This window comes from Emys orbicularis, chromosome 4, assembly GCF_028017835.1.
Source record: "Emys orbicularis isolate rEmyOrb1 chromosome 4, rEmyOrb1.hap1, whole genome shotgun sequence".
Taxonomy (NCBI): Eukaryota; Metazoa; Chordata; order Testudines; family Emydidae; genus Emys; species Emys orbicularis.
Window position 1 is genome coordinate 33,324,989 of NC_088686.1, and position 26,112 is coordinate 33,351,100.

At 44.2% G+C, this 26,112-nt stretch overlaps 1 protein-coding gene across 1 annotated transcript; it reads right to left on the bottom strand.

Annotated features, from left to right (window-relative positions):
- Positions 1-532: 532 nt before the first annotated feature.
- Positions 533-24,787, bottom strand: PSMC1 (proteasome 26S subunit, ATPase 1). Its single transcript, XM_065404445.1, has 11 exons — positions 24,679-24,787; positions 22,629-22,682; positions 21,379-21,475; positions 13,211-13,335; positions 12,276-12,461; positions 11,882-12,010; positions 11,139-11,235; positions 9,669-9,858; positions 7,125-7,276; positions 3,750-3,904; positions 533-841 (listed from the first exon to the last, which is right to left on the bottom strand). The coding sequence occupies exons 1-11, from the start codon at positions 24,679-24,681 to the stop codon at positions 707-709; spliced, it is 1,323 nt and encodes a 440-aa protein (XP_065260517.1). The 5' UTR covers positions 24,682-24,787; the 3' UTR covers positions 533-706.
- Positions 24,788-26,112: the final 1,325 nt, after the last annotated feature.

Below are 26,112 nucleotides of genomic sequence, written 5' to 3' on the forward strand. Positions count from 1 at the left end.
AAAGGCTGTTTTAACTGACATAACCTAGAGACTGTCTTTTTCTAAGGTGTCAGTGAAAAGTTTTGGTCAGCTGTGATTCTAACAAACAGGGTCTGAATTAATTTAAAAAAAAAAAAAAAAAAAAAAAAAAAAAAGGAACTCCTAACCATTTTTATAACTGCCTGGGTACTATTATATTGAAATATCCTATAAAAAGAATACCATCGTTACTGGACTAGGTGTAATTGTTAATCTTGTAGTAAGCCTAAATCTAGTTATCACAAAAGTATAGGAGATTCATTTAGGATGTATAGACAGCAGAGGTACTATATAACTATTATAAAATTTCTCTGAATTGGATTTGTCAAAATTGCTCACAGTAGTTAGTAAGTTATGAGATTGAACAATGGCTGCAGGTCTTGTTTTCTGAAATAGTCTATAGAAGCCAGTAGCTTGATGAAAAAATTCATCAAGCCACTAATAGGTAACTAGGCAATTTAATACATATGGCTGAAGTGTTGATAAAGACATTCAATTAAAAAAATAATTCTGAAACAAATGTTTTATTTAGAAATAAGTATTTTATAGACTTACAACTAAACACAGTCCCATCCATCATGCTTGGAGAGGCTAAGACATTATGCTCTATTGATGAGGCCTGAGAAACATCTGTTGCCATTTTGTGTATTTTGAAAATGAGAAAAGTCCCTATGTGGACATAGTTAATCTAAAGATAAAGCCCCTCTGGGGTGCCTTCTTGTTTCTTATAGAGAACATTCTCTTTTGATTTTTTGAAGTCTTCATTAGTTACTTTCATTCTGCGTTCTCTCAAAGCCATCAAACCAGCTTCTGTGCAAATTGCCTACCAAAGAGAAAAGCTGATATTAATTGCTAGCTATAGACAACTAATTCAAACCACACATGCATTACTGTGACGCACAGTTTTCAAATATTTTCTAGAGGCCAGTGCAAACAGAACTAATCAAAACCACGCTAATCATTACTTGCCATATTAAGTTATAAAGCTAATAAGACTGGAACTCAAGTTCTCTCTACACCTGTATTGAACAAATAGTTCTGTTTCCAATCCAAGCAGTGCTTGCATGCCAACAGGAAATCAGATACATTTAGCACAGTCCATAACTCTACCTCTTTGAGGCTGCCAGTGTGTGAACTTGATTGTTGTAGATCAGTTTACTAATCAGCTAAGCAGAACTTTAAAATGGGTCTCTCTAGAGGTGAAATTACAAGGAGCCAGAACTCCTAGTCCCTATTCTCAACTCTGCCACTGACCTGCTGTATGGCTTTAGACAAGTTACACTATCTCCATATAAAATTTCTCTCATCTACAACTTGGGTACAGCAGCTTCACAGAGCCTGTAACTGTGACCTCCTTCAAAAGCCTTAGATGAATAGCATTGTAGCTAAGGACTACTAACCAACTCCAAGACAGTGGCTCCTCTAGATGGGATACGAAATACTGGGTTAGATTCACAAAGCCAGCATGCTACCCACCTAAGTTATCCCTTGCCTTAGCCAATGGGAGATGCTATGTACTAAGCTTCCCTACCCTCAGAGAGTTCAGTATCTCCAATGATTTTGCAAGAGGAGGCACTCCCTGAAAACTTTCAGCCCAGTGGTTAGGGTACTCACCAGTAATGTGAGAGAGACTGCTTCAAGTCTCGCCTCTGCCTGAGGGGGAAAAAGAGTGCCCTAACCACTGAGCTATGAGAAGTCTGATGTGGGGCACTCTCAATCTCTCCTGTTGAAGTTGTTCCACTGGATAAATTATCTAAAAAAAATCATTGGAACAGCTTCAACAGGAGAGACGGAAGAACCCCCACATCAGAATATCCTTTGGGCTAAAAGTTATGAAGGATGGTCCCCAGCAAGCTCTTGTGGGAGCTTGCCTAAGGAGACCCACTCCACTAGGCAAGCTTTGAGCATAAATACTGGCGTGTGCCCAAAGACAAGTAAGGTGGAGGAATGCCTATTTTCCCACAGTTAGTACATCACAGTAGGGCTTAGGTACACAGAATGAGGCTGCACTGTGGATGCGCAGAGGCAGAAACCCAGGCACCTATAGGGTGCAGCAGCAACTGAGCAGGGGTTTTGTGACTCCAGTAGGGCCTGATTCTGGGAACTATGTCCCTTTGTGACTCTAGCCCCTTAGACTTTAATTTCTACTCAACCACTGCTAACATTTGCATTTTCAGCATTTAGAAAAACATGCTCCTCAGCCATTAGCAATGGTGTGGTAAGTAGAGTTTTGGTACCCACCTACACTAAATGAAGAGGTTTTTATGGCACTAGGGTATTTGTTGACACCCAAATGCAGGAGATTGTTGATGTTTAAATAAATAAATAAATAAATAAAAAAAAATGGAGGAGCTAGAGAGTGGCACTGATGGTCCCCGCTCATGCAGTGATACTCAGACTGAGGCTTGGCAGCTGCAAGTAGCTCTTTCATGTGTCTCCTGCAGCTCTTTGTAGCACATATTAAAACACTATGATTTTAGTTACAGTAACTCCTCACTTAACGTTGTAGTTATGTTCCTGAAAAATGCAACTTTAAGCAAAACGATGTTAAGCAAATCCAATTTCCCCATAAGAATGAATGTTAGGTTCTAGGGAATTTTTTTTCACCAGACAAAAGATAGATATAGATATAGATATATAAAAACACACACACAGTATAAGTTTTAAACAAACAACTTAATACTGGTAAACAGTGATGATGATTGTGAAACTTGGTTGAGGTGGAGGAGTCAGAGGGTGGGATATTTCCCAGGGAATGCCTTACTGCTAAATGATGAACTAGCAATTGCCTGAGCCCTCAAGGGTTAACTCTCACACTCTACAAGGCAGCAGGAATGGAGGGAGGGGAGACAGCATCACAGACAGAGACACGCACCGTGTGTGAGAGAGAGATGCGCATTTTCCCTTTAAGTATGCTGACCCTACTCTTAAGTACACTGCCTTGTTAATTAGATCAGCTTGCTGAGACCGCAGCTGCTGCCAGTAAACTCCCTCCATCCTGAGCCCTGGTGTGTGTCCCCTGCTCTATGGAAGATGGGGTAAGTGGGGTGCAGCAGGGGGGAGGGACACACCCTGACAGCCCCCCTCTTCCTCTCCTCCCCCCCGCACAGCAAGCAGGAGTCTCGGGGAGCAGCTGAACTGCTGGCAGCTGCTGCACAGGGAACTTAGGGGAGCTGATAGGGAGGCTGCCGGTCCACCCTGGTTCCAAGCCTGCAATGGACTGCTCTTCCTGCAAGCAGTGGACAAAGCAGGCAGCTGCCAAACAACATTAGAAGGGAGCATTACAGAACTTTAAACGAGCATGTTCCCTAATTAATCAGCAACGTAACAACATTAACCAGGACAACTTTAAGTGAGGAGTTACTGTATTAACCAATCAGGATGCTTTTACTATGTTGTTATAGTTGCTAAAATCAATACTTGGTCGGTCATTTTGCTGTAAGAATATATACATATAGTAAATGAACAATGAATTCACACTATTGTGGCTCTTTTGGGTGATGGTGATTGCTAATTTGGCTTCTGCACCACTGAGGCCTGAGTATCACTGCTCTAATCAATGACAAAGGAGAGAAAACAGTAAAAGCTTTGAAGGACAGTTTGACTGTCTTACAGTAGTAGAGGAAGGGGCTGCTTATTTGGATCATAGCGCAAGGTCTTAATTCACCCCAGATATTACACATTTATCATAACTGATGTTTACAAACTTAGTCAGCACTAGTGCACCTTACCTTAATATCTGCGCCAGACAGATCATCTTTAGCCATAATAAGCTCATCTAAAGTTACATCATCTGCCAAAGTCATCCTGCTTGTGTGGATCTGAAAGATGCGCTTCTTGGTCTTTTCATCTGGTAAGGGGAACTCAATTTTCCTATCAATACGCCCTGTGTGTAGGAAAGACATTTAAGTGATTCTGGATTGAAAGCAGTGAAGTTTGAAGTGCTCTGTCCCCTGAAGAAGTACAGAATGAGCTGTCACTGTTTCCGCCACATTGGCAGAGGTGTGGAGGCAATGTCCCACAGCCATATTCTGGAAGAAAAACTGAGGTCAGAAGGTAGGTGAGGCTCCATGCTCATGAGAATATGAACAAGCTGTGACCGTTTTATTAATGTTTATGCAGTGTTGCACTGTAGGGTCTGTGTGCAAGACAAAATAGACAGTCACTGCCCCATAATGTTTAAATGAAATAGGGAGAGAACTACTACTGGCCTAGTCATATTTAAATAAAGGAACATAAGAATTGACAAACTGGATCAGAGGGAAGTCCATCTAGTCCATTATCTTGTCTCAAATAGTGACCAGCTTCAGTGGAAAGGTGTAAGAACCTCACAGTAGGCAGATGTGGGGTAGCTTCCTTCTTACTTCCCAAACACTTAGAATCTCTTGCTGGCTGTTTTTACAACTTTACAGCAGTGTATCTGTGCCCAGCTCAAGTTTTGTTGCTGCTCAGCTTTTATATCTGATTTTTAATATTTTTCCAGGCAAGAAACCCACATAAGGACTGAACCCTATAGATCTTTAAAAAGAAACATCATCATCCAGCCCAATCTTCTCCATTCCCTATTATTAAATTCCAACCAAACAGGACACTCCTGCATCATAGCCTGAAGGTTGCCACATCCAGGCTCTGGCAAAGGAAGGAAAGCAAGTTCAATAAGTAAAAACTTGTCACAGAGAACATCCTGGCATTCGCCCTTTCCTATTTAAAACAGGTACCTGCTAACACGAGTGAGGTTTAAAGCTTTTAATGCTTAGACTTTTATTTTTCAAACTGGAGTTCCTTTGTATACAAGTATTCCAAGTAACCTTAAAGTTCACCAGCTTTATCTGTGAATTAAATACAAGTGATCAAAAACAAGCACTTCACATTGTGTTTGCACTGAATTAAGTGCTTGGATAGTTTTACCTTTATTAAAGAGCAGCATACTCCAGAGCAGACAGAATGGTAGGTGCCAGGTTTATACTCAGAGGAAAAAAATAAAATCAGCCCAGAAATTATGGTACTGGTATTTAATACTGGTGTTCTATTTTTCGATAGCTGAATGGAAAATGTGCTTCTAGACTAAGGGTACGTCTACACTTACCTCCGGGTCCGACGGCAGGCAATCGGTGTTCTGGGATCGATTTATCGCGTCTTGTCTAGACGCGATAAATCGATCCCGAAGTGCTCGCCGTCGACGCCAGTACTCCAGCTCAGCGAGAGGAGTACGCGGCAGCGACGGGGGAGCCTGCCTGCCGCGTCTGGACCCGCCGTAAGTTCGGACTAAGGTACTTCAAATTCAGCTACGTTATTAACGTAGCTGAATTTGCGTACCTTAGTCCGAAGTGGGGGGGTAGTGTGGACCAGGCCTAAGAGGAAGGATAGCAATTAGGACAGACAGCCCTACCAAAGACATCCTGCATGAATGTGGGCTAGATTTAGAAAGGAATTTAGGTGTGGTGAGGTTAAGCATCATCACACCTACCCTTTCAGCACCTAGAAAATCACTGGGATTCTCAAAGTCTGAGATAGGTGCCTTAGAAGGGGATTCACAAAAGCCAACATGCTAGGCTGCTCCTCATCAATGGGTGATGCCAAGGCAAGTGGTCTGTCCTCATCCCCACCCCTCTCAGAGTTCAGCACCTAAGTCTGGGCTGCAGGGAGGCACCTCCCACTGCTTGAGACTCTCAGTGCAAATCTTCTCTTAGCAGTGGGTGCCTATGCCATTTTGCAAGGAGCTGGGGGTGCCAGGACCTCTCTTATAACTTTTAGCCCAGTGGTTAGGATACTCACATGGGCTGTGGAAGACCCCTGGTTCAAGTCCCCACTTTGCCTGAGGGGAAGAAAGGATTCAAACAGGGATCTGCCACCTCGCAGGTGAGTGCCCAACCACTGGACTATGAGATAATCTGATGTGGGCCTCCCTCATTCGCTCCTACTGCAGCTGTTGCACTGTGGATAAATAAACAAGAAAAAGTCATTGGAGCAGGGGGACTGTATCCTGGCTCTCCCATGGCCCAAATGAGTGCTTTAACCCCCCATTATAGAGTCATTCTTATGTTTGTTCTCTCTCTAGACCAGTGACTAATCATTTATTCATGGTGGAACAACCTCAAGAGGTGAGACTGAGGGAACCGCACAGACTATTCCATAACCTACTGGTGGCAGAGCCCTGTTTGAATCCCTTCACACTTACGTGGAGGAGCAACTTGAAGTGGGGGGTGAGGGGGTCTCCTGCATAAGTAGCCTAGCCCCTGGGCTAAAATGTAAGAGGGAGGTCTCCCCCTCCCCAGCACCTCCCCAGTATTTTGGGTGAGCTCACCTATGGGAGCCTGATCTGGTAGGTGAGCTCTGAGCCGCGCACCAGATCGGGCCCCACAGGCAAGTTAGGCAGAGGAACACCTATCTTCTTCTATTTTATACATTGCTCTGGGGGCTTAGGCATCTGGACGTCTAGAGGAAGGCTGCTGCATTGCACATGAGTACATGCAAAAATATAGGCATGTAGGGAACTTTTACTGTGAAAACTTAGGTGCCTACAGCATTCTGGGGCAGCTGAACAGGGCTTTTGTTAACCCCATTGTGACCTGATTTGGGGATTTAGGTACCTGAAGTGTCAGTTAAGCACCTAAGTCCTTTTGTGAATATAGCCCTTAGTCATTCTGCCTCAGCTCCCCATCTGTAAAATGGGGATATCACATCATTTCCCTGCCTCACAGGGATGTTTTAAGGATAAATGATTAACAAATGATGAGATACTCAGCTACAATGGTAAAGATGGACATATAAAATACCTAAGCAACAGCATGATACATTTAAAATAATTTTCATATTCTTCCTCGGGATTAACGATACATAATGCATTTATAATGCGATTTCTCCTGTAACTGAAAACTATCCTTTTTCTCCATGCACATACATCATGATTCATATTTTACATCCTGTTCAGAAGGACTGACTTTTTATACTCCTAAATCAATATTCCTTCTAAGCCATAAAACGATTATGGAGCGTTTCAAACAATGTTCTATAAAGAAAAGCAGAAATGAAATTCAGTACCTGGCACAAGAAGCTTTTTGGAGTAAATGCGACTTAATAAAAATGCATAATAAAAAGTCTCTTACCTGGCCTGATTAAGGCTGGATCCAATGTTTCTATTCTGTTTGTGGCCATGATAACTTTCACATCCCCACGGGAATCAAACCCATCTAATTGGTTCAGCAACTCCAGCATCGTACGCTGGATCTCTCTTTCACCACCAGAATTTGAGTCATATCTTTGAGGATGGGCAAGAGAAAGAAATATAACCAAACCAAATTAAACCCTGTTCAAAAAATACTTTTCTTTACCAATAATAAAATGATCAGCATATCAGAAATAAATGCTCTGACACTCTACCAATGATTATAAACAGCTTTTTCCGTCAGAGCTTAAAACACCCAGGTTATATAGGAATGTAAATATGCCCTCAAATACAAAAGCATTCACAATAGGTCAGTTTATATACCACCTGGGTCCAATAAGGTAAGCAGAAGACAGAGAAACAGCCTTAAAAAGGGACACCCAACTTTAAAGTCACATTTCTGACTGAAAACATTGGCTCTTCTGCAGTTAGAAGTACACCTCTACCCCGATATAACGCTGTCCCCGGGAGCCAAAAAATCTTACCACGTTATAGATGAAACCACGTTATATCGAACTTGCTTTGATCTGCCGGAGTGCGTACACCCCTCCCCCCCCCCCGGAGCACTGCTTTACCGCGTTATATCTGAATTCGTGCTATATTGGGGTAGAGGTGTAACACTAAACTGAAAGATGAGCAAATATTCTTTTATTTTTCCAGTGTTTACTTTGTGCATCAGTGTGAATAGTTAGTTTGTCCCTTAATGAAAAGGCCCTTATAAATAGGGAAGCAGAAAAATCCTCAATTTTTTAACAGGAATTTTAAAAAAATTGTAAACATACTATTTAGAAGGGTGCGTTCTCAGAAACTGATTATTTAAATTAATCCATTTCCAGTTTTTCATATATGCACAGATTTTATGGTCAGAAAGTATTACAATAATCTAGTCTGACCTTTTCATAGAAAAGGCCACAGAATTTCACATGATTCCAGCATCTAGTCCAATAATTTCAGGTTGAACCAGAGCCCTATGTTTATCTAATCCCCTCCTAACAAATCCCTCCCCATGTTTTTTTAAATCTAAGAACTAACATGACATTTACAAACAATCATTCTGCTGGTATATAATGCCCCTTACATTTTTCAGTCTTGTCTATTTACACTGTAAGCTTTTGGGGGCAGAGACTGGGACTAGCACAATGGGGCCTGATGCTTGATTGGTCCCCTAGGCAGTACCATAATAAAAAATTAGAACATACAGGTTAGAAACACATCCAATCTTGATGTAAAGGCGTAGAGTGATGAATGTATCACATTCCTTGGTAAGCTATTCCAATGATTAATTACCCTCAATGTTAAAAATGTGTGTCACTTCCAATTTGACCATTGCTGACTTTAGCTTCCAGCTGTTAGGACTTGACAGCATCCCTCTAACAATTTCTTTGCCTGTGCTGATTCAAGTCAGACCTGCAGTGTGTTTTACTGAAACAGTTTGTTTTTTAAACAGAAGTATGAAAATGGCACCTCCAGACATCCCAAAATGTGCAAATATATACTGCTATTTCCAACACTTTGATTTTTAGGGTGATAATGGGCTGCTTTAAGGACACCTTAAGCTGTGAAGTGCGTCAGTCCCAATTAAACCTTGCTCCATCTTTAAAACAGCACAGCCTGGATGCAAGCTGACATTAGTTCAGTGTGACATAATGGCTCACTCACATGGATCAATTTTATTAACTTCTGCTGTGGACAGCGTAACAATTAAAAATGCTATAAAAGCTATGGAAAGTTATTGAGCATGGATTTTTACCATGATACACCCAATGTTATTTTAAACTTATCTACAGTCCTACATATCTACATAGCAGAATGTATAGACAAGCATCTACAGATTTATATAAATAATAACACAATAGAAAAATAAGTTAAAGTAATCAAATGTCGTACTCAGCTAATGTTGGAGGCATGATGAATTTATTTGTTACACAAGCCATCTCTTTCTGCCTAAAGCAATCCATCATTACTCTAGCTATACTGTTAGGTTCTACTACACTAGCAGCTAACTTTTGGCATATCTTATAACAAAAAATGTTTTGAGATAAATTTTTTGAGAATTTTGTAGTAACTACTTCAAATTTTACTTGTCAACAAATGGAAATGTTGTTCGCATTAAAAATCATTTAACCCAGTGGTTCTCAAACTTTTGTACTGGTGACCCCTTTCACATAGCAAGCCTCTGAGTGCGACCCCCCTTACACATTAAATACACTTTTAAATATATTTAATACCATTATAAAGGCTGGAGGCAAAGCAGGGCTTGGGGGTGGAGGCTGACAGCTCATGACCCCCCATGTAATAACCTCGCAACCCCCGGAGGGGTCCCGACCCCCAGTTTGAGAACCCCTGATTTAACCTACCAAAATGGCAATGACGAAAGGAGAAATTCAACACAAACTCACACAAAAGGAAATGTTTCAGATAACTTCCCTATTGTTCTTGACAAAATTATTATATTCAGTGTGGAAGCGTGAATGCAATACACTACCTCTTTGTACCAATGGCATCTATTTCATCAATAAAGACGATTGATGGAGCATGCTCCTCAGCTACGCGGAACAATTCACGGACAAGTTTTGGACCATCACCTAGGTACTTCTGTATAAGCTCGGAGCCAACAACTCTCAGAAAGGTTGCTGAGGTCTGGTTTGCCACTGCTTTGGCTAGTAAGGTTTTACCTATTATCAATTGTAAAGAAACACTGCAGTGAGTTTGCAGTAACAATTATTAACTTTAAGAAAAAATATGCATGAAATACAGAACAGTGCTGATATACCAAGTCTAATTATATTAAAATTACAACTCAATGACTAAGACATTGCAATGCTGAGCATCACAGCGCTGAACTTTTAGGTGCCTAGAAAAATCACAGAAACAACACTGGGATCCTCAATGATTGAGTTAGGCACACAGGCTTCCTATACAATGAATGGGGAGGGTTAGGAGCCTTAGAACATGATCCACAAAAGTCAACGTTCTAGGCAGCTCCCCACCTAAGCTAGACAATGACGAGTGTATCCTGGAGACAGGCACCTACCTCTGCTTAGTGATCCATGAAAGAAGACCCGCCTCTGAGTCAAAAGGCTTAGGTGCTTAAGGCATTTCTTGCAGGACATGACAGGTGCAAAGCTACCATACCCCGAGCCTCCCACATCCCAGGGGAGTGTTGTAACCACTGCAATGCAGAGTCAGTCTCTCTCTCTGGCCCAATGACTATTTAAGTATTTATCAACAGTGGATCAGTCGTTGGGCCAGTGAGAAACAGAGTGAGAATGACTCTAAGCCCAGGGGTTAAGGCATCCACCTGGGAGATGGGAGACCAAGGGTCCAGTCCCCATGCTCTAATGACTCAAGTATTTATCCACAGCTTCAACCAGAGAAACTGAGGAAGCCCCACATCAGAATATTCCATAGCTCAGTGATTGGAGCACTCTCCTGAAAAGTGGGAGACCCCTATTCAAATCCTTTCTCCAGCAGATGGGGAAATTGAACCTGGGTCTCTGACACCCCAGGTGAGTGCTCTAACCACTGGCTAAAGTTATAAGGTGGGCACCACCTCCTCCTCCGGGAAGACTCTGAACAGGGCCCGATCCAGGAAGTGGCCTCTGAACATACCCACCTGAATGGGGTGGCTACACATGTGACTTAGGTGGAAGACACCTATCTTCCCCCAGTTTGTGAACTGCTCTAGGGCTTATGCGGGAGATAAGCTTCGGAACACCTACAGGGAGGCAGTAGTGTGCACGCCCAGAGGCAAAAACTCAAGCGCTGAGGGAACTTTTACCCTGAAGACTCAGGCCCTAACCTCATCCAGCAGCTATGGGGTGCAGTAGGAGTTTTGTGAATCGCAGTGGAGCCAGAATTGGGACTTAGGTGCCTAAGTATCTTTGTGGATCTGCACTTAATACCTTAAATGGGATTAATTGAGCATACTTAAAGTTACTGTTATGTAGGATACCTGTGCCAGGTGGGCCATAAAGAATTACTCCTTTGGGAGGCTTTATACCCATCTCTTCATAATACTCAGGATGGGTGAGAGGAAGCTCCACAGACTCCTATAGCATAAGAACAAGTATTAAAGTATTTTACAAATATTGACTAATTAATCCGCACAACAGTCACATGAAGTAATTGAGTATTACGGTCTCCATTTTAGAAATGAAAACAGTAAGGCTGAATGAGTGCACAGCCAAAGGCCACATAGCAAGTCAATGTCAGAGCTTAATTTAGAATTCAGGAATTCATGGCTCCTAATCCTGTGTGCAGAGCACTAGAGGACGCCTCTATAATCTGAGGATTATTCAACAAGAGAAATCTGGTTTCCTCAATGTGTTAATTATCAATTATTAAGGCCAACATTTTCACTAGTGTTTTGGGTGCCCACCTTGAGTCACCCTTAAAAGGTACCTATTTCAGAGGGTAGGAAATCAGCACTTTCTGAAAATCATGTCTCTTTAAAGTGAGGCAAAATAGGACTCCCAAAATCACTAGTCACTTTTGAAAATCTTGATATAATTGTAAAAGACTGCTAAGGCTGAGGATTTAAAATGTACAAAATCCCAGAAAGCTCAATGCTGTCTTGGGTTCCACAGCAATTGTGACAATTCATGCACAAGTTTTGGACCATCAACTAGGTAACTTCCTGATAACAGATGCTTAAAAGTTTTCTTTTTAATTAGATAAATTACTAAATATGAATACCTTAATTTCTTGAATCTGGTTGTCAAGGCCACCAATGTCAGCGTAAGTCTCCTGAGGGGCCTTCTCCACTTTCATCACTGTAACTAAAGGATCTGTGTCATCCATCAGGACTCCTATCACAGCATGAACCTAGTCCAAGTGGTATACCAATACCAAACATAAGTAAAATAGCATGCATTTTACTGAAGAATGATCCTAAAGATAAAACACAAAACTACACAGGAATCCAAGATTAAATGTACTGTACATTCACACAGCGACATGAAACACACAAAGCACTTATTCTTGGATCTTGCACTATGGTACTCTTGTAACAGATCCAAAAACAAAGGCTAGTTCAGAGGGATATTGGAACTTTCACACCACTCCATCTTCATATTGTGAGACCACTTACCTTATGATTGAGCAAAACAGAGCAGCCTGGTTCTAGAAGATCTTTGTCCACAAAAGACAAAATACTGACATAGTGCTCAGATCCCACTGATGTAGACACTATAGCGTGATTATCATCAATAATCTCCTCCAGGGTACCTACAGACATTGGGGTTCCTCTCAGATCATCGACCTTTGATCTCTCTTCCTGCAAGAAACAAACAAGCAAAAGCAAAAAACTAAACACAGAAATAAAAAAAATAGCTTCTGCAAAACATGTATTGTACTGCTTTAAACATATATACTAAAGTAAGAACTACTGCCTGTGTGAGGAAAAAAATGGAAATTCATTACCCAGTTCTTCTGACAACTATTTGAAAAAAAAAAAAAAAAAGTTCTTTCTACTGCTTGTGATGCGGTATAGATCCCACGGTCCCTGAAAATGTAGCTTCCCCAGCAGAGGAGGATAGGAGCTCTCTTTTTGGGGCAGCTAAGAAGCTAAAACACTTGTTTAATCTCATGTTGCTTTATGCCTCTGTAGCTTACCCTATAAGAATGTGTGTGTGTCTAGCGCATTCCTTCCCTTCTCTGCTGGCTGGCCACCTTGGAGAGTTCCACCTTCAGAGACCCATTAAACAAAAACACATGCCCCACCTATAATAAACTGTATCGAAACTCAACCCACTAGTCCAGTCCCCAATATTCCTGAAAGTAGACTCCTCCACCCTCTGTTCTTCAACTAGGGAGCCGCTCGGTAAGGAGACTGTACCTTCTATGCTTTATTAAATACAATTAAAATAAATATTAAATATTTAATCTGTTTTTATAAATTTCAGTCACTTTAGTTCCAGGTCTTGTGCATCAACTAGTTTACATTGTTTACAATTTTACTTCTAAAGATCTAGGTTAGTAGTATCTCAGTTTTAATAAGAGTGTAATAATTTCCTCAAGACTTACCTCTTGCTTTTCTTCTAAAGGTTTCATCTGTTCCTGATTTCTGATAAATTCTTCCTCCATAAGTAGGTAATCTTTAATTCTCTCTAATTTCAGCAATTTGAGTCTGCATTGTGTGTGAGGTGTCACTGTAATGAAAGAAGTCGAATCACTGTATATCTGACTCCCATTTAGATATGGTATAAGCTATTCAATAATTCATTGCTAGAAATTGCTGGCCTAATCCTTATTAACAGACCAGTCTGAATCATTACCCAAAGGCCTGTAAACTAAGAAATCCACCAGCAAATCTTTTCAAAATACTAGTTATTTAAATGAAAGTTTCTAATCGGATTTTCTTCCAAATGTCATAATTACCTTCCACCACAACAGTCTCTGGGGTAATGGCTTTAGGTGTGTTTCTCTATAAATCTACCCAACCACTACCAGGGTTTTCAATGGCACATCAGTAGACGAGTCAATACTTCCAGAATCTAACAAGGTAAGAGTGCATCAAGCAGAGGTAGGCACTGCAGACTAAGGCCTGGTCTACACTAGGAGTTTATATCGAATTTAGCGCCGTTACATCGAATTAACCCTGCACCCGTCCACACCACGAAGCTATTTAGTTCGACATAGAGCTCTTTTAAATTCGACTTCTGTACTCGAAAACGAGAGGAGTAGCGCTAAATTCGAAATGGCCATATCGAATTAGGCTAGGTGTGGATGGAAATCGACGGTAATAGCTCCGGGAGCTATCCCACAGTGCACCACTCTGTTGACGCTCTGGACAGCACTTCGAGCTCGGATGCTCTGACCAGCCACACAGGAAAAGCCCCGGGAAAATTTGAATTCCTTTTCCTGTCTGGGCAGTTTGAATCTCATTTTCTGTTTGGACAGCGTGGAGAGCTCAGCAGCACTGGCAACGATGCAGAGCTCTCCAGCAGAGATGGCCGTGCAATCTAATAGAAAGAGGGCCCCAGCATGGACTGATCGGGAAGTCTTGGATCTCATCGCTGTGTGGGGCGATGAGTCCGTGCTTTCAGAGCTGCGCTCCAAAAGAAGGAATGCAAAGATCTACGAGAAGATCTCTAAAGCCATGGCAGAGAGAGGATACAACCGGGATGCAACGCAGTGCCGCGTGAAAATCAAGGAGCTGAGACAAGGCTACCAAAAAACCAAAGAGGCAAACCGACGCTCCGGATCCCAGCCCCACACATCACGTTTCTACGAGGCACTGCATTCCATCCTAGGTGCGGCCGCCACCACTACCCCACCAGTGACCGTGGACTCCGAGGATGGGATATTGTCCACGGCCGGTTCCTCGTCGGAAATGTTAGCTGACGGGGAAGATGAGGAAGGAGATGAGGAGGACGAGGCAGTCGACAGCGCTTGCACCGCTGATTTCCCCGACAGCCAGGAGCTCTTCATCATCCTTACCGAGATCCCCTACCAACCGTCCACAGCCCTTACCCCGGACACCGAATCAGGGGAAGGATCAAGCAGTGAGTGCTTTAAACATCTAAACATTTCATTTTAACATAACTGGAATATTTATATTGTTAAGAATGGGCTTTTCATTCACTCATTTAAACATAGAAAATTTTATTTATAACAAAACAGGAATAGTAACTATATTAGCAATTTGGTGTTCATGATTTATTTGGCTTAGTCAACTATTTAGTCCTAACTATGTATAAAAAAATCAAATAATGTCCGGATATTCATGATTAGGCCACCACAGGACGCTCCACTCTGTAGTCCCTTATGCTGCACTTAAAGGAAAAGACGGTCAATGTGCCCGGGAATGGACAGAGAGTCCTCCTGGGATAGCTCGGCATAGCTCTCCTGGAGGTACCGCTCAAGCATGCGCATCAGGTTCCGCGGCAGGGCGATCTTGTTCGGTCCACCATGGTAACACACGTTCCCACGCCATGAGTCCATTAGGTAGTCCGGGATCATGGCACGGCACAGCATGGCGGCATACGGCCCTGGCCTCTGCATGGTCTCCCGAAGCATCCTTCCCCTCTCGGTCTCCGAGATCCTCATGAGAGTAATATCACACATGACGCCCTGCTTTAAATTAGGGAGGGGAATGTTAGTATTGGGACTGCTTTGCAGCCACGCGGTGGAGGCGGCAGAGGGGCAGCATACAGGGAGCTTTCCCAGGGACAGCTGCGAGGTGGTGGGACAGGGGCAGAGCTCATGCTTCCCTGATTGCTGCCAGCAGAGAGTGGCCTTGCATTCAGTGCGAAAGGAGCCCAGTGCTACTATTACATTTTTAAGCTGCCACAAGTCTACGGCTTACCATGCTTTCCTGCAACAGAAGTAGAGGTGTCCTGCCACGCTTCTCTGATCGCAACTGCAGGACCCCAGGCACTGAAGGCGAGGGCCGAAAATTCGACCTTGTCCTGAGTGCGCATGTGAAAGGTCCAGTGCATGGTGTTGTTCACAGAGAAAGACTATGTTCTTTGTTAGCAACTTCATTTCTCTGTCTCAGGAATTCACTCCCTTTTTCCCATTCCCACAAGACACATCTGCGACTGTCTCCCAACCCAGCCTGGCATCACACTCCCAGAGGCTAGCGCAGATTAGGAGAAGGAAGAGGAAGACGCGTGAAGACATGTTTTATGAACTTATGGACTGCTCACGAGAGCAGGCAGCCCAGACGACACAGTGGAGGGAGAACTTGTCACAAATGCACAGAGCAGTCATGGAACGGGAGGAGAGGTGGCGCCAGGAGGACCAGCAGGCTACTCAAACCCTGCTTGGACTAATGAGGGAGCAAACGGAGACGCTCCGGCGCCTAGTGGATGTTCTGCAAGACCGGAGGCAGGAGGACAGAGCCCTGCTGCTGTCTATCTCTAACCGCCCTCCCCCGCCACCAAGTCCCACACACCCCTCACCAAAAGTCCAAAGGAGGAGGGGCGGCAAGGGCCGTTAAAACTTTCAGTCGGCCCCTGCACACTGCTGCAGCACTGGAAGGCTCTCGTTCCACAAAGTTTGAAAAGTCCTTTCCTACCCATCTCACACTAGCCCACGTCCAAGTTTCCTCCCCCCCCTTTTCATGTGCGGTTCATAATAAAACATCTGTTTCTGTTAAGTACTGTTTCCGAGAGTGTCTTTTAGAGGGGATTCTGTCTGAAGGGGGGGAAGGGGTTTGTTACTTGGACAGGACAGTCACCTGTAGCAGGCTACAGAGGCGGGGGCAGGTCCAGCATCAGGACACATACACAGTGCAGTCACCAGTTACCCTGGTCAGTCTGGGAGGCGGTTTTCATGTTCTGGGGTGCAAGGGGGTTGATCTGTGACTTTGTGGCGGGGGAGGGCAGTTAGAGATCTTATGCAGCGGTCCTTATCCTGGATCACAGAGCCACGCAGCAGGGGGTCTGTTACCCTCCGCCCCCTGCCAGAAAGTCACTTGGCCGACACATACACGCAGTCCCGCCCAGGACTGCTGGCAGGCTGCGTTGAAACAACCAATCCAGCACTGCGGAGCCTGTCATTCCCGGAGTTTAGAAGCATCATTTGCATCAGAACACTAAACCCGCCCCCCGCCACAGTCTGCGTCCCCGGTTTAAAAAATTCCCGCGAAAACAGTAAGAAAGAGAACTTTGTTCATTAACAAAACGGAACAGATTTTATTTGTTGGGAAGGTGGGGAAGGGGGTATGTAACTTGGAAGGATAGTCAACAGTAACTGGGTAAAGAAACGGGGGCAGGTTCAGCATCTGTGTCCACAAAGTAAACAGTCACTGGAGACCCTGCTCAGTCAGGAACCTGGCTTTCAAAGCCTCCCTGATGCACAGCGCGTCCCGCTGGGATCTTCTAATCGCCCGGCTGTCTGGCTGGGCGTAATCAGAAGCCAGGCTATTTGCCTCAACCTCCCACCCCGCCATAAAGGTCTCCCCCTTGCTCTCACACAAATTGTGGAGCACACAGCAAGCAGCTATCACAATGGGGATATTGGTCTCGCTGAGATCACAGCGAGTGATCTCATCTCCCCTTGAGATGGCTTCTCCATCTCCCCTTGAGACGGCCAAAAGCACACTCCACCACCATTCTGCACTTGCTGAGCCGGTAGTTGAATAGTTCTTTCCCTGAGTCCAGTGCGCCAGTGTAGGGCTTCATGAGCCAGGGCATTAGCGGGTATGCAGGGTCCCCGAGGATGACTGTAGGCATCTCCACATCCCCAACAGTTACTTTGTGGTCCGGGAAGTAAAGACCTTCCTGCAGCCGTCTAAACAGACCAGAGTTCCTGAAAACCCGAGCGTCATGAACCTTGCCAGGCCATCCAACGTTGATATTAGTAAAACGTCCCCGATGGTCCACCAGTGCTTGCAGCACCATGGAAAAGTATCCCTTTCGGTTGATGTACTGGCTGGCCTGGTGGTCCGGTCCCAGGATAGGGATGTGAGTCCCATCTATAGCCCCACCGCAGTTTGGGAATCCCATCTCGGCAAAGCCATCTATGATGAGCTCCACGTTTCCCAGGGTCACTACCTTAGATAGCAGTAGCTTGACGATTGCCTTGGCTACTTGCATGACAGCAACCCCCACGGTAGACTTGCCCACACCAAAGTGGTTAGCGACGGACCGGTAGCTGTCTGGCGTTGCGAGCTTCCAGAGGGCTATGGCAACTCGCTTCTGGACAGTCAGGGCTGCCCGCATCTGGGTGTCCTTTCGCTTCAGGGCAGGGAACAGCAACTCACACAGTTCGAGGAAAGTCCCCTTCCGCATGCGAAAGTTGCGCAGCCACTGGGATTCATCCCAGACCTGCAGCACTATGCGGTCCCACCATTCCGTGCTTGTTTCACAGGCCCAGAATCGCCGTTCAACAGTATCCACAAGACCCAGTGACAGCGAGATGTCATGGGCGCTGGGTCTCATGTTCTCTGAGAGGTCGGAGCTAGTGTCCGACTTCATGCTGTCACGGTGGTGCCGTAGCCTCCTCTCATGATTTATCTGCAGCTGCCTCTGGTAAAGGTGGATGAGAAGCTGCGAGGCGTTGAGAACTGCCACAACTGCAGCGATGGTCGCAGCGGGATCCATGCTCGCACTGCTGTGGCGTCCGCGCTGTCAGTAATCAGAAAAGCGCGAACTGATTTCCCGCCGGCGCTTTCAGGGAGGGAGGGAGGGAGGGCGGGATTGACGGACAGATGACGACAGGCGCCCAAAAGCACCCTCGACACATTTTTTTACCCAGAAGGCATTTGGGGCTCGACCCAGAATTCCAATGGGCAGCGGGGACTGCGGGAACTGTGGGATAGCTGCCCACAGTGCACCGCTTCCAATGTCGACGCTTGCCCCGTTAGTGTGGACTCACAAAGTCTCACAAAGTCGAATTACTGTCCTTAGTGTGGACACACACATTCGACTTTGTAATATCGATTCCACATAGTCGAATTAACTAAAATCGAAGTACTCTCGTAGTGTAGATAAGGCCTAAGATTATGCTCTGGCAGCCATAGCCACTACCATGCTAATACCTCACCACAAAAAAGCTCCAGTGGCCTAGAATATGGATGTAATTTCCCAGTGGGGTTTCCAACCATCAGGCAGCATAGTAAAGCAATACTTTATTCCACTTTAAAGACAGTGGAGCATAAGAACGGCCATACTGGATCAGACCAATGGTCTATCTAGGCCAGTACCCTGTCTTTTGACAGTGGCCAATGCCAGGTGCTTCAGAGGGAATGAACAGAACAGGCAATCATCGAGAGATCCATCCCCTATTGTCTATTCCCAGCTTCTGGAATTCAGACGCTAAGGACACCCAGAGCATTGGGTTGCATCCCTGACCATCTTGGCTAATAGATTCCATGAACTTATTTCTTTTTTAAACCCTGTTATAGTTTTGACCTACACAACCTCTCCTGGCAATGAATTCCACAGCTTGACTGTGTGTTGTGTGAAGTAGTAGCTCCTTTTGTTTGTGTTAAACCTGCTGCCTAATAATTTCATTGGGTGATACCTGGTTCTTATGTTATATGAAGGAGTATGTAATACTTCCTTATTAATTTTCTCTACACCACTCACAATTTTACAGACCTTTATCATACCCCACTTAGTCATCTCTTTTCCAAGTTGAAAAGTCCCAGGCTTTTAAATCTCTTCTCATATGGAAGCTGTTTCCTACCCCTAATCATTTTTGCTGCCCTTCTCTGTACCTTTTCCAATTTTAATATATATATTTTTGAGATGGGGCAACCAGAACTTCATGCAGTATTTAAGGTGTGAGCGTACCATGGATTTATATAGTGTCATGATGATATTTTCTGTCTTCTTATCTATCCCTTTCTTAATGGTTCCTAACATTCTGACTGCTTTTTTGACTGCTGTTGCATATTGAGCAGAAGAGCAAAAGGAGAAAAATTCACAGAAGAATCACTAAGACACCACGGAACAAAAACCACAGTGGTAGAAATAAATTAACCACAGTAAAGAAAAGGTTACTTTAACAAAGCAACTGGCTATTAGCTAATCAAAAAGTACAGCCCTTAAACAGAGCAAGTTCAATAGAACAGCTGCAATACATCTTAAATGCCCCAAACCCTGGAAGACCCAATTCTAGAGAGTTTAATGTTTTTCTCCTTTCTTCTCCTCCCCCTTTTACTAAAAGTCAGCTGGAATAGCATTACTGAATGCACAATTTCACCACTGTTTATAAACAAAATCAGGAACCACAGTTTCCTTTTTCCCTTGTCCTGCCTCATATATTAGGCATATCTACAGTATTCAGTCCGGACTCTGAATGATCCTTACAGACCCCCAGTGCTTCACCTGATGGAGAACTTAAAGAAAACAAAAATGCCAGCCACAATCTCACAGCAAAAGGCTCAGTTCAGGAGGAATTTTACAGGTCTTCCTTGAACTGGTGCTTTATCCACTGTCTTAGCTACACCTGTGCAAAGCACAGTATACACATGAGTTATAGAAGTACTGCACAATTTATACCAGTGCAGCTTATTCCAGCTACAACAAATTATGTGGAATCAGAGTAAATCCTGTTTGCTCTATTGCTTGCACCAGCATGCTACACCAGTGGTTGAAAACTTAGTATAGAAAAGGCCATAGATACAAAGCAAATTCACATGTCCTACTCACAGCTAAAGTTTCACACAAGTGCCAAAACAAGAGTTCTCCCCCTTAACAGCCTTCTAAATCCAGAAAGGGCCTCTGAAAAAAAGAAAAAAAAAACAGCCCCCACAACCACCTCATTCCACTCCCCAATTTCATTTAGTTTCATTCTGCAAGTTTCATTTGGGAATGTGAAGAGAATTACAACAGCAGCAAACATACTCATAGACTTTAAGGTCAGAAGGTACCATTATGATCATCTAGTCTGACCTCCTGCACAACACAGGTCACAGAATCTCACCTACCCACTCCTGTAACAAACCCCTAACCCATAACAAACTCCTAACCTCATATAACAGAGCAAATCTAATTGCAAAAATCTAATTGTTAATGACTGTGAGCAAGCACCTTAACCACAACATTGCATAATTTAATACTGTATCCCTTGTGAGTTCGTCTGTTCAGATCCTCTGCAACAGTTAAAAAAACACCTGATATACTACTGTCCATTTGTCTACCATGTATCTGTGTCACTGTTCTACTACTGGACAGAATAGGTAACCCATTCAAACATATGTGTGCATTTTACAGAGAATAAATCCTACTGGTCCTGCACAAGGACAATGTTTCACAGTTTACTGATAATTCAGGTGAATAAAAGACTTATTTTTGTTGTTTATACAGACAGAAGAGACTCTCAACATCACTTCTCCCAGCTCCTAAATGCACAGGAGGGTCAGTCACTCTTTTGCATATTCCAATGCTACTCCAACTATATTATTCACAGGATCTTCCCCACTTTTGACCTCATTTAAGAAAAAGAAAAAAAATTGGGTGCCCTATAGAGCGTTCGTCAGAAAAAACATTAAGAATTACTGAGATAATCTCTAATAACCTTAACCAAGCAATAGGGAAATTATTTCTAATAAAATCTTTACAGTTTTACCTTTGGTTTTACAATTTAGTCATTTGAGATTTAGGCCTAATCCTGCAGTATGATCTGTGGGAGCAGACCACTATATGCCCTTGTGGAGCTTGTTGCAGGATCAGAACCCTAGATCCCACAATATTATAAGAGCCTGGTGAGATTGTAGGAGAAATAAACATACTTACCCAGTGGGAGTTTGCTGGCTGCATCTGGTCCCTTTGTTTTCTTCTTCTTTTTCCCCACTCTAGTTGGAACTGGAGGTTCATATTTCTTTTTCTTATCCTTTTAAACCAAATCAGACAAGCACAAAACAAAAATCAGAATAGCTATCACAAGAACAAGCCACAGAAATCCACCACAGTGCCAAGCTGAAAAATAACTCAATTTGAAAGTGAATTACAATGCAAAAATATACTGGGTTTGTGCCCTTTACTCCACCTTTATGATGTATAATATATAAAGAGGGAGGCTTTAAAAAAAAAAAATTTTTTTTTCCTGCTTACTTTATACATTAGATATATCAGATCTTGAGTTGCCTCTTTCAGATGAAGGACTTTGCCAATTTTTGGAGAACTAGGAATCTGATGTCACAGGAGGCTGAAACCTGAACTGTAAATCTTCCAGGCCTCTTAAAGTGAGGCTTAAGGGAGAGAGGAGGTTGACTCTCAAGCCTAGTCTACACTAGAGAATCACACTACTGCTCTCTGCACTGGTGTGATGGTGTAAGTTGCAGCAAGGCAAAGTGTTTACACTAGCCATCCTATGTCACACAGCGCACAGCTTCCACACGCAGAACAGAACACTTTGCTCTGTTGCAGCAGCACTGCACTGTGGAGACTTATCCCAGTGTTATTTTACAACATAAAGGAGCAGTCAGGTTTTGCAGTTGGTTTACTTTGCAGTTTAATCTACATCCAAATATATTAAATTCAGTTGTTAATTTGTATATTTATAAGTTTGCCTGAATAAACAGAATTCTAGCTCAGAAGGACTCATTTTTCTTCCTAAACCACAAGAAAAAAAGCCGTATTAGTTGGATTTTTTAAAATGCACTTGCAGCCGATGCGCTCAAGTGCTGACTCGGTACTCACAAATCGGGTATCTGCCTGCAGATTTTGAAAAGTCAACTCCTTTGTGACCAAGAGCTATTTTTATTTCACTGTTTGTAAATAGGATATTACGGCCATGTAATTTTTAGTGCCTCTTGTACAGTTTACAGAGCAAGCCATTTTCTGAATAAACCATGTGAGTTCTTCTACAACATGCATATGAAAGTGATATTTGGGGAGGCTAGGAAATATAAGCAATGGGCAAATTTTAGGGAGTTTTGAGTACATGGAACAAAAGATTATTTAAAAATCCATTGCTGAAAACTTAGGAATTAGTCATGCAGTTTACCCTATTAAAAAAGGGCAATTGATTTTTTATTATTTACCTTGTCATCCTTCTTGCCACCCCCAGGACCATGTCCACCACTTTGACTTTGACCCTAAAGGAAAACAAAGATGACACCCAAATGAAAGAAAGCAAGCTATTTGTATCTGGAATACTAAGAATCTTGAAAGAATCTTGCAAAAAGAATATGCAATTAGATACATTTTAATAAGACTAAACAAACTGCTGGTAAATCCTAGAATAAATCAATCTTCTCAAGCAGGAGAGTTAGTGAAGGGATTTGAAGAGTGGAGCAATATGGACTGACCAAAGGGCTATGTTTTGGACTGATACAGCATTGCACTAGCTTGGTGCATAATGGTTATATCTCCTTCCTTTGAAGCATAAGGTATTGGCCACAGTTGAACTAGATATGCCAGGAAGATGGCAATCCCTGTTTCCAAGGCCTGTAAACGATTTCCTTGTCAATAATACAACTAATCACATAAAGCTAGTGTACTCATCTGTACTAAATCAAGGATTGGTATTAAAGCTAGTGAAAAGAATGTACTATCAATAAGGTTAAGATTTTGTCACAGGTATTTTTGGTAAAACTCAGGCACAGGTCACCTTTAAATTGCCTGTGACCTGTCCCTGACTTTTACTAAAAATAACTGTAACAAAATGGGGCTGACTGGGGGAAGACTGAAGCCCAAGCTCGGGGGAGGGGCATGAGAACCCGAGCCCCAGCCCCACTGTCACAGTGGGGGAATCCAGCACCTGCCGCTCATGGCAGCTGGGAGCTGCAAGGGTCCCCCCAGTGCCCACGGCACTTGCGAACCGCTGCCTGTGGCGGCTCAGAGCTGCAGGGCTCCACGGCGGCTGCCAGCTCCAGCCCACCACCCCAGGGCTGGAAAACATCACAGAGGTCTCTGAAAGTCACAAAATCCATGACATAATCTTACCCTTCACTATCAGACATGGGTGTTCACTGGGCAAACGGTGTTATTAAGTCCACAGGTTTTTATATGACTTTTCACATTTTTAGTGAGTTAGACTATAAAATGGGTTAGCTTTTGCTAATCAATTAAGGCAATGAAACAATAAAGCTGTGTATTTTAATTGTGCATTGTATGCTTAATACACTATTGTCAGCTCTTGAGATTCTAGGTGTTTTTTCTCAAAGCACTCGCTACTAGAGTCATGTGATTATAGGAGCATCTCAGCTGCCATTAAGAAAAAACCAAACAGGTTTCTCAACCTTGTGGTTATGAAAACTGAAAATGTGACCCAAGTGTTGTCCAAAGACTCAAACATTAAAAAGGAGATAAAAAGACCCAAAATTGTATTTTAAAAATCTCAAGAATGTTAAGGTACTTGGGGTTTTTGAACACTTCGTGTTGGCAATACCCTACACAGCACCACACGATGTGAGCACTTTGAGATCTACTGATGAAAAACGTTATGTCAAAATTAGGTATTTTTATTATTTAAACAGAAGATTAACAAACCAATTATGGGTGTGGGAAAGGGGACAGGACCCGGCACCAGCCCCAGTTTGTTGTTTCTCCGTTTTGCTAAATACCAGGCAGGCCTACAGAAGAGAGATCTTTTCAGTCTCCTCATGGGGTACCGGATAAGACGGGAGATTGTTAACATGGGTGGCAGCTTTGCCATTTCCACCCTCCTTTGTTTCGCCTGTGCCTTGTAGCAGCGGGGATCTGCCCCCTTCGCTGGCCGGCGGCGCAGGACGAGGGGCTGTGCCTGAGGGGGACCGGCCCCTTCTGGACAGGGCTCTGGGGGACGCTCCCTTCCGGGAGATGATTTTACGGCTTAGAAATAATTTGCCTCCCGAAATCGGTAAATACCCCCCCCCCTATGCCGTTCCTCATCCCCCCACTCCTGCCCCGCTCCCCTCGCTCCGGGGCCGGCGGGGCACAGGCCTCAGCGGGGGATGGGCGATGACTCCGCATAAGCCGGGCCGGCGGGGGGAGGAGCCGGGCCCCAGAGGCAGGGGGCCCAGCCCCTCTCCATATCCCCCCTTCCCTCGGTCTCCTGACTGCAGCCCCCCGGTTACCGGTGACGGAGACACGGGCCCGGTGCTCACTCACCATCCTGCACCCACCAACGGAAGCTCCGCGGCGTATGGGGGCCGAGAGGGCACAGACAGAGACAGAGGCGGGGCCGCTACGGAGCCCAGGAAGGGCCAAGCGCGGCCGCGAAGAGAGCGAGGGGGCGGGGCCTGAGCGTGGAGAGGAAGGAAAGAAATGGATGGGGCGTGGAGAGCAAGAAGCCTCTGCCCAACCCTGGGGACTAGGGACGGGTTGGGGCAGCGCGCGGGGTCACGTGACGCGGGACGGGCGGCGGATTGGGGAGCGGAGAGACGCTGGGCGCGCGGAGGGGGCTGTTCTGAGCTCGTGGAGGGCACAAGGCAGGTTCGCGGAGCTGGCAGCGGCAGCAGGCGCTGTATCAGTGGGGAGACGCTTCGAGGCTAGTGCCCATGGCAGAGCACTCCCTGCTGTCACGTGGGGCCTCTTCCTGCAGCTGCTTCTTGTCTGAGTGAAACTCCTTGTTCTTTCCTGAAGGGATGTTCCTGACCTCGTTGGGTCCCTTTGCATTAGGCCTGCTTTCCGTGGTATTTCACACTTCCACCCAGTTTACTATCATCTTTGGATTTCACTGACATCCATAGAATTAAAAATCAGTCACCTGGATTCCCATTCTGAAAGTGCTGCTTGTCTTGTCTCACACACACCTGAGTCTAAGAAAAATGCTGAACCAACCTAAAAAACCACTAATTCTTGATATGATTAAATATTGTAATAATACATCCCATTCTCTTCTAAGAAACTAGGCAGAAGCTAAAGTTTAACCAGCTGTTCTAAAAAACCTTTATAGATTGTTCTCCTTTATCTCATCTCTAAGTATCTCAGATCATTCCGTGCTGGGAAGAACAAATTTTTATTCCTGTTAGAATTCTGCAACAGTACTATGGCTCCAAATGCAACAGTGTCAAATGGATGGATCTTGGATCTTTCTTACGACAGCTATACACAAGGAAAGCTGTAGAGGGCTCTGTATAATTAAAGTTCACCATGATAAAGAGCTAGTACAGGCCTGCACAACTCATAAAGCGGCGAGGGCCATATTACTCCAAAGAAAACAGTTGAGGGCCGAAACCCCCCGAGCGCCGCCAACCCCCCCCAGCGCCGCCCAGCCCCCCCGAAACACAACCCCCCCAGCGCCGCCGAAACACCCCCCCACACACACACCACCTGCCCCGCGGAAACAAACCCTCCTTCCCCAGCACCGCCCCACCAAAACAGCAGTATTGAACCTCGGTAATATGTTATAGCGGGCCCCTAAGGTAGTATAATTAAGGTAAAAGAAAAATGTCTTTTTGCTAGAAGTAGAATAAGATCTTCCCCCCACTTTGTAATCAATTGCCCTGTTGAATGAATGAGGTGTGAATGAGGAAGGCGTGGAAGGCAGGCACCTCCAGACAGCTGCAACCCTTGGAGACGGCAGGGCAGGCTCTAGGATTT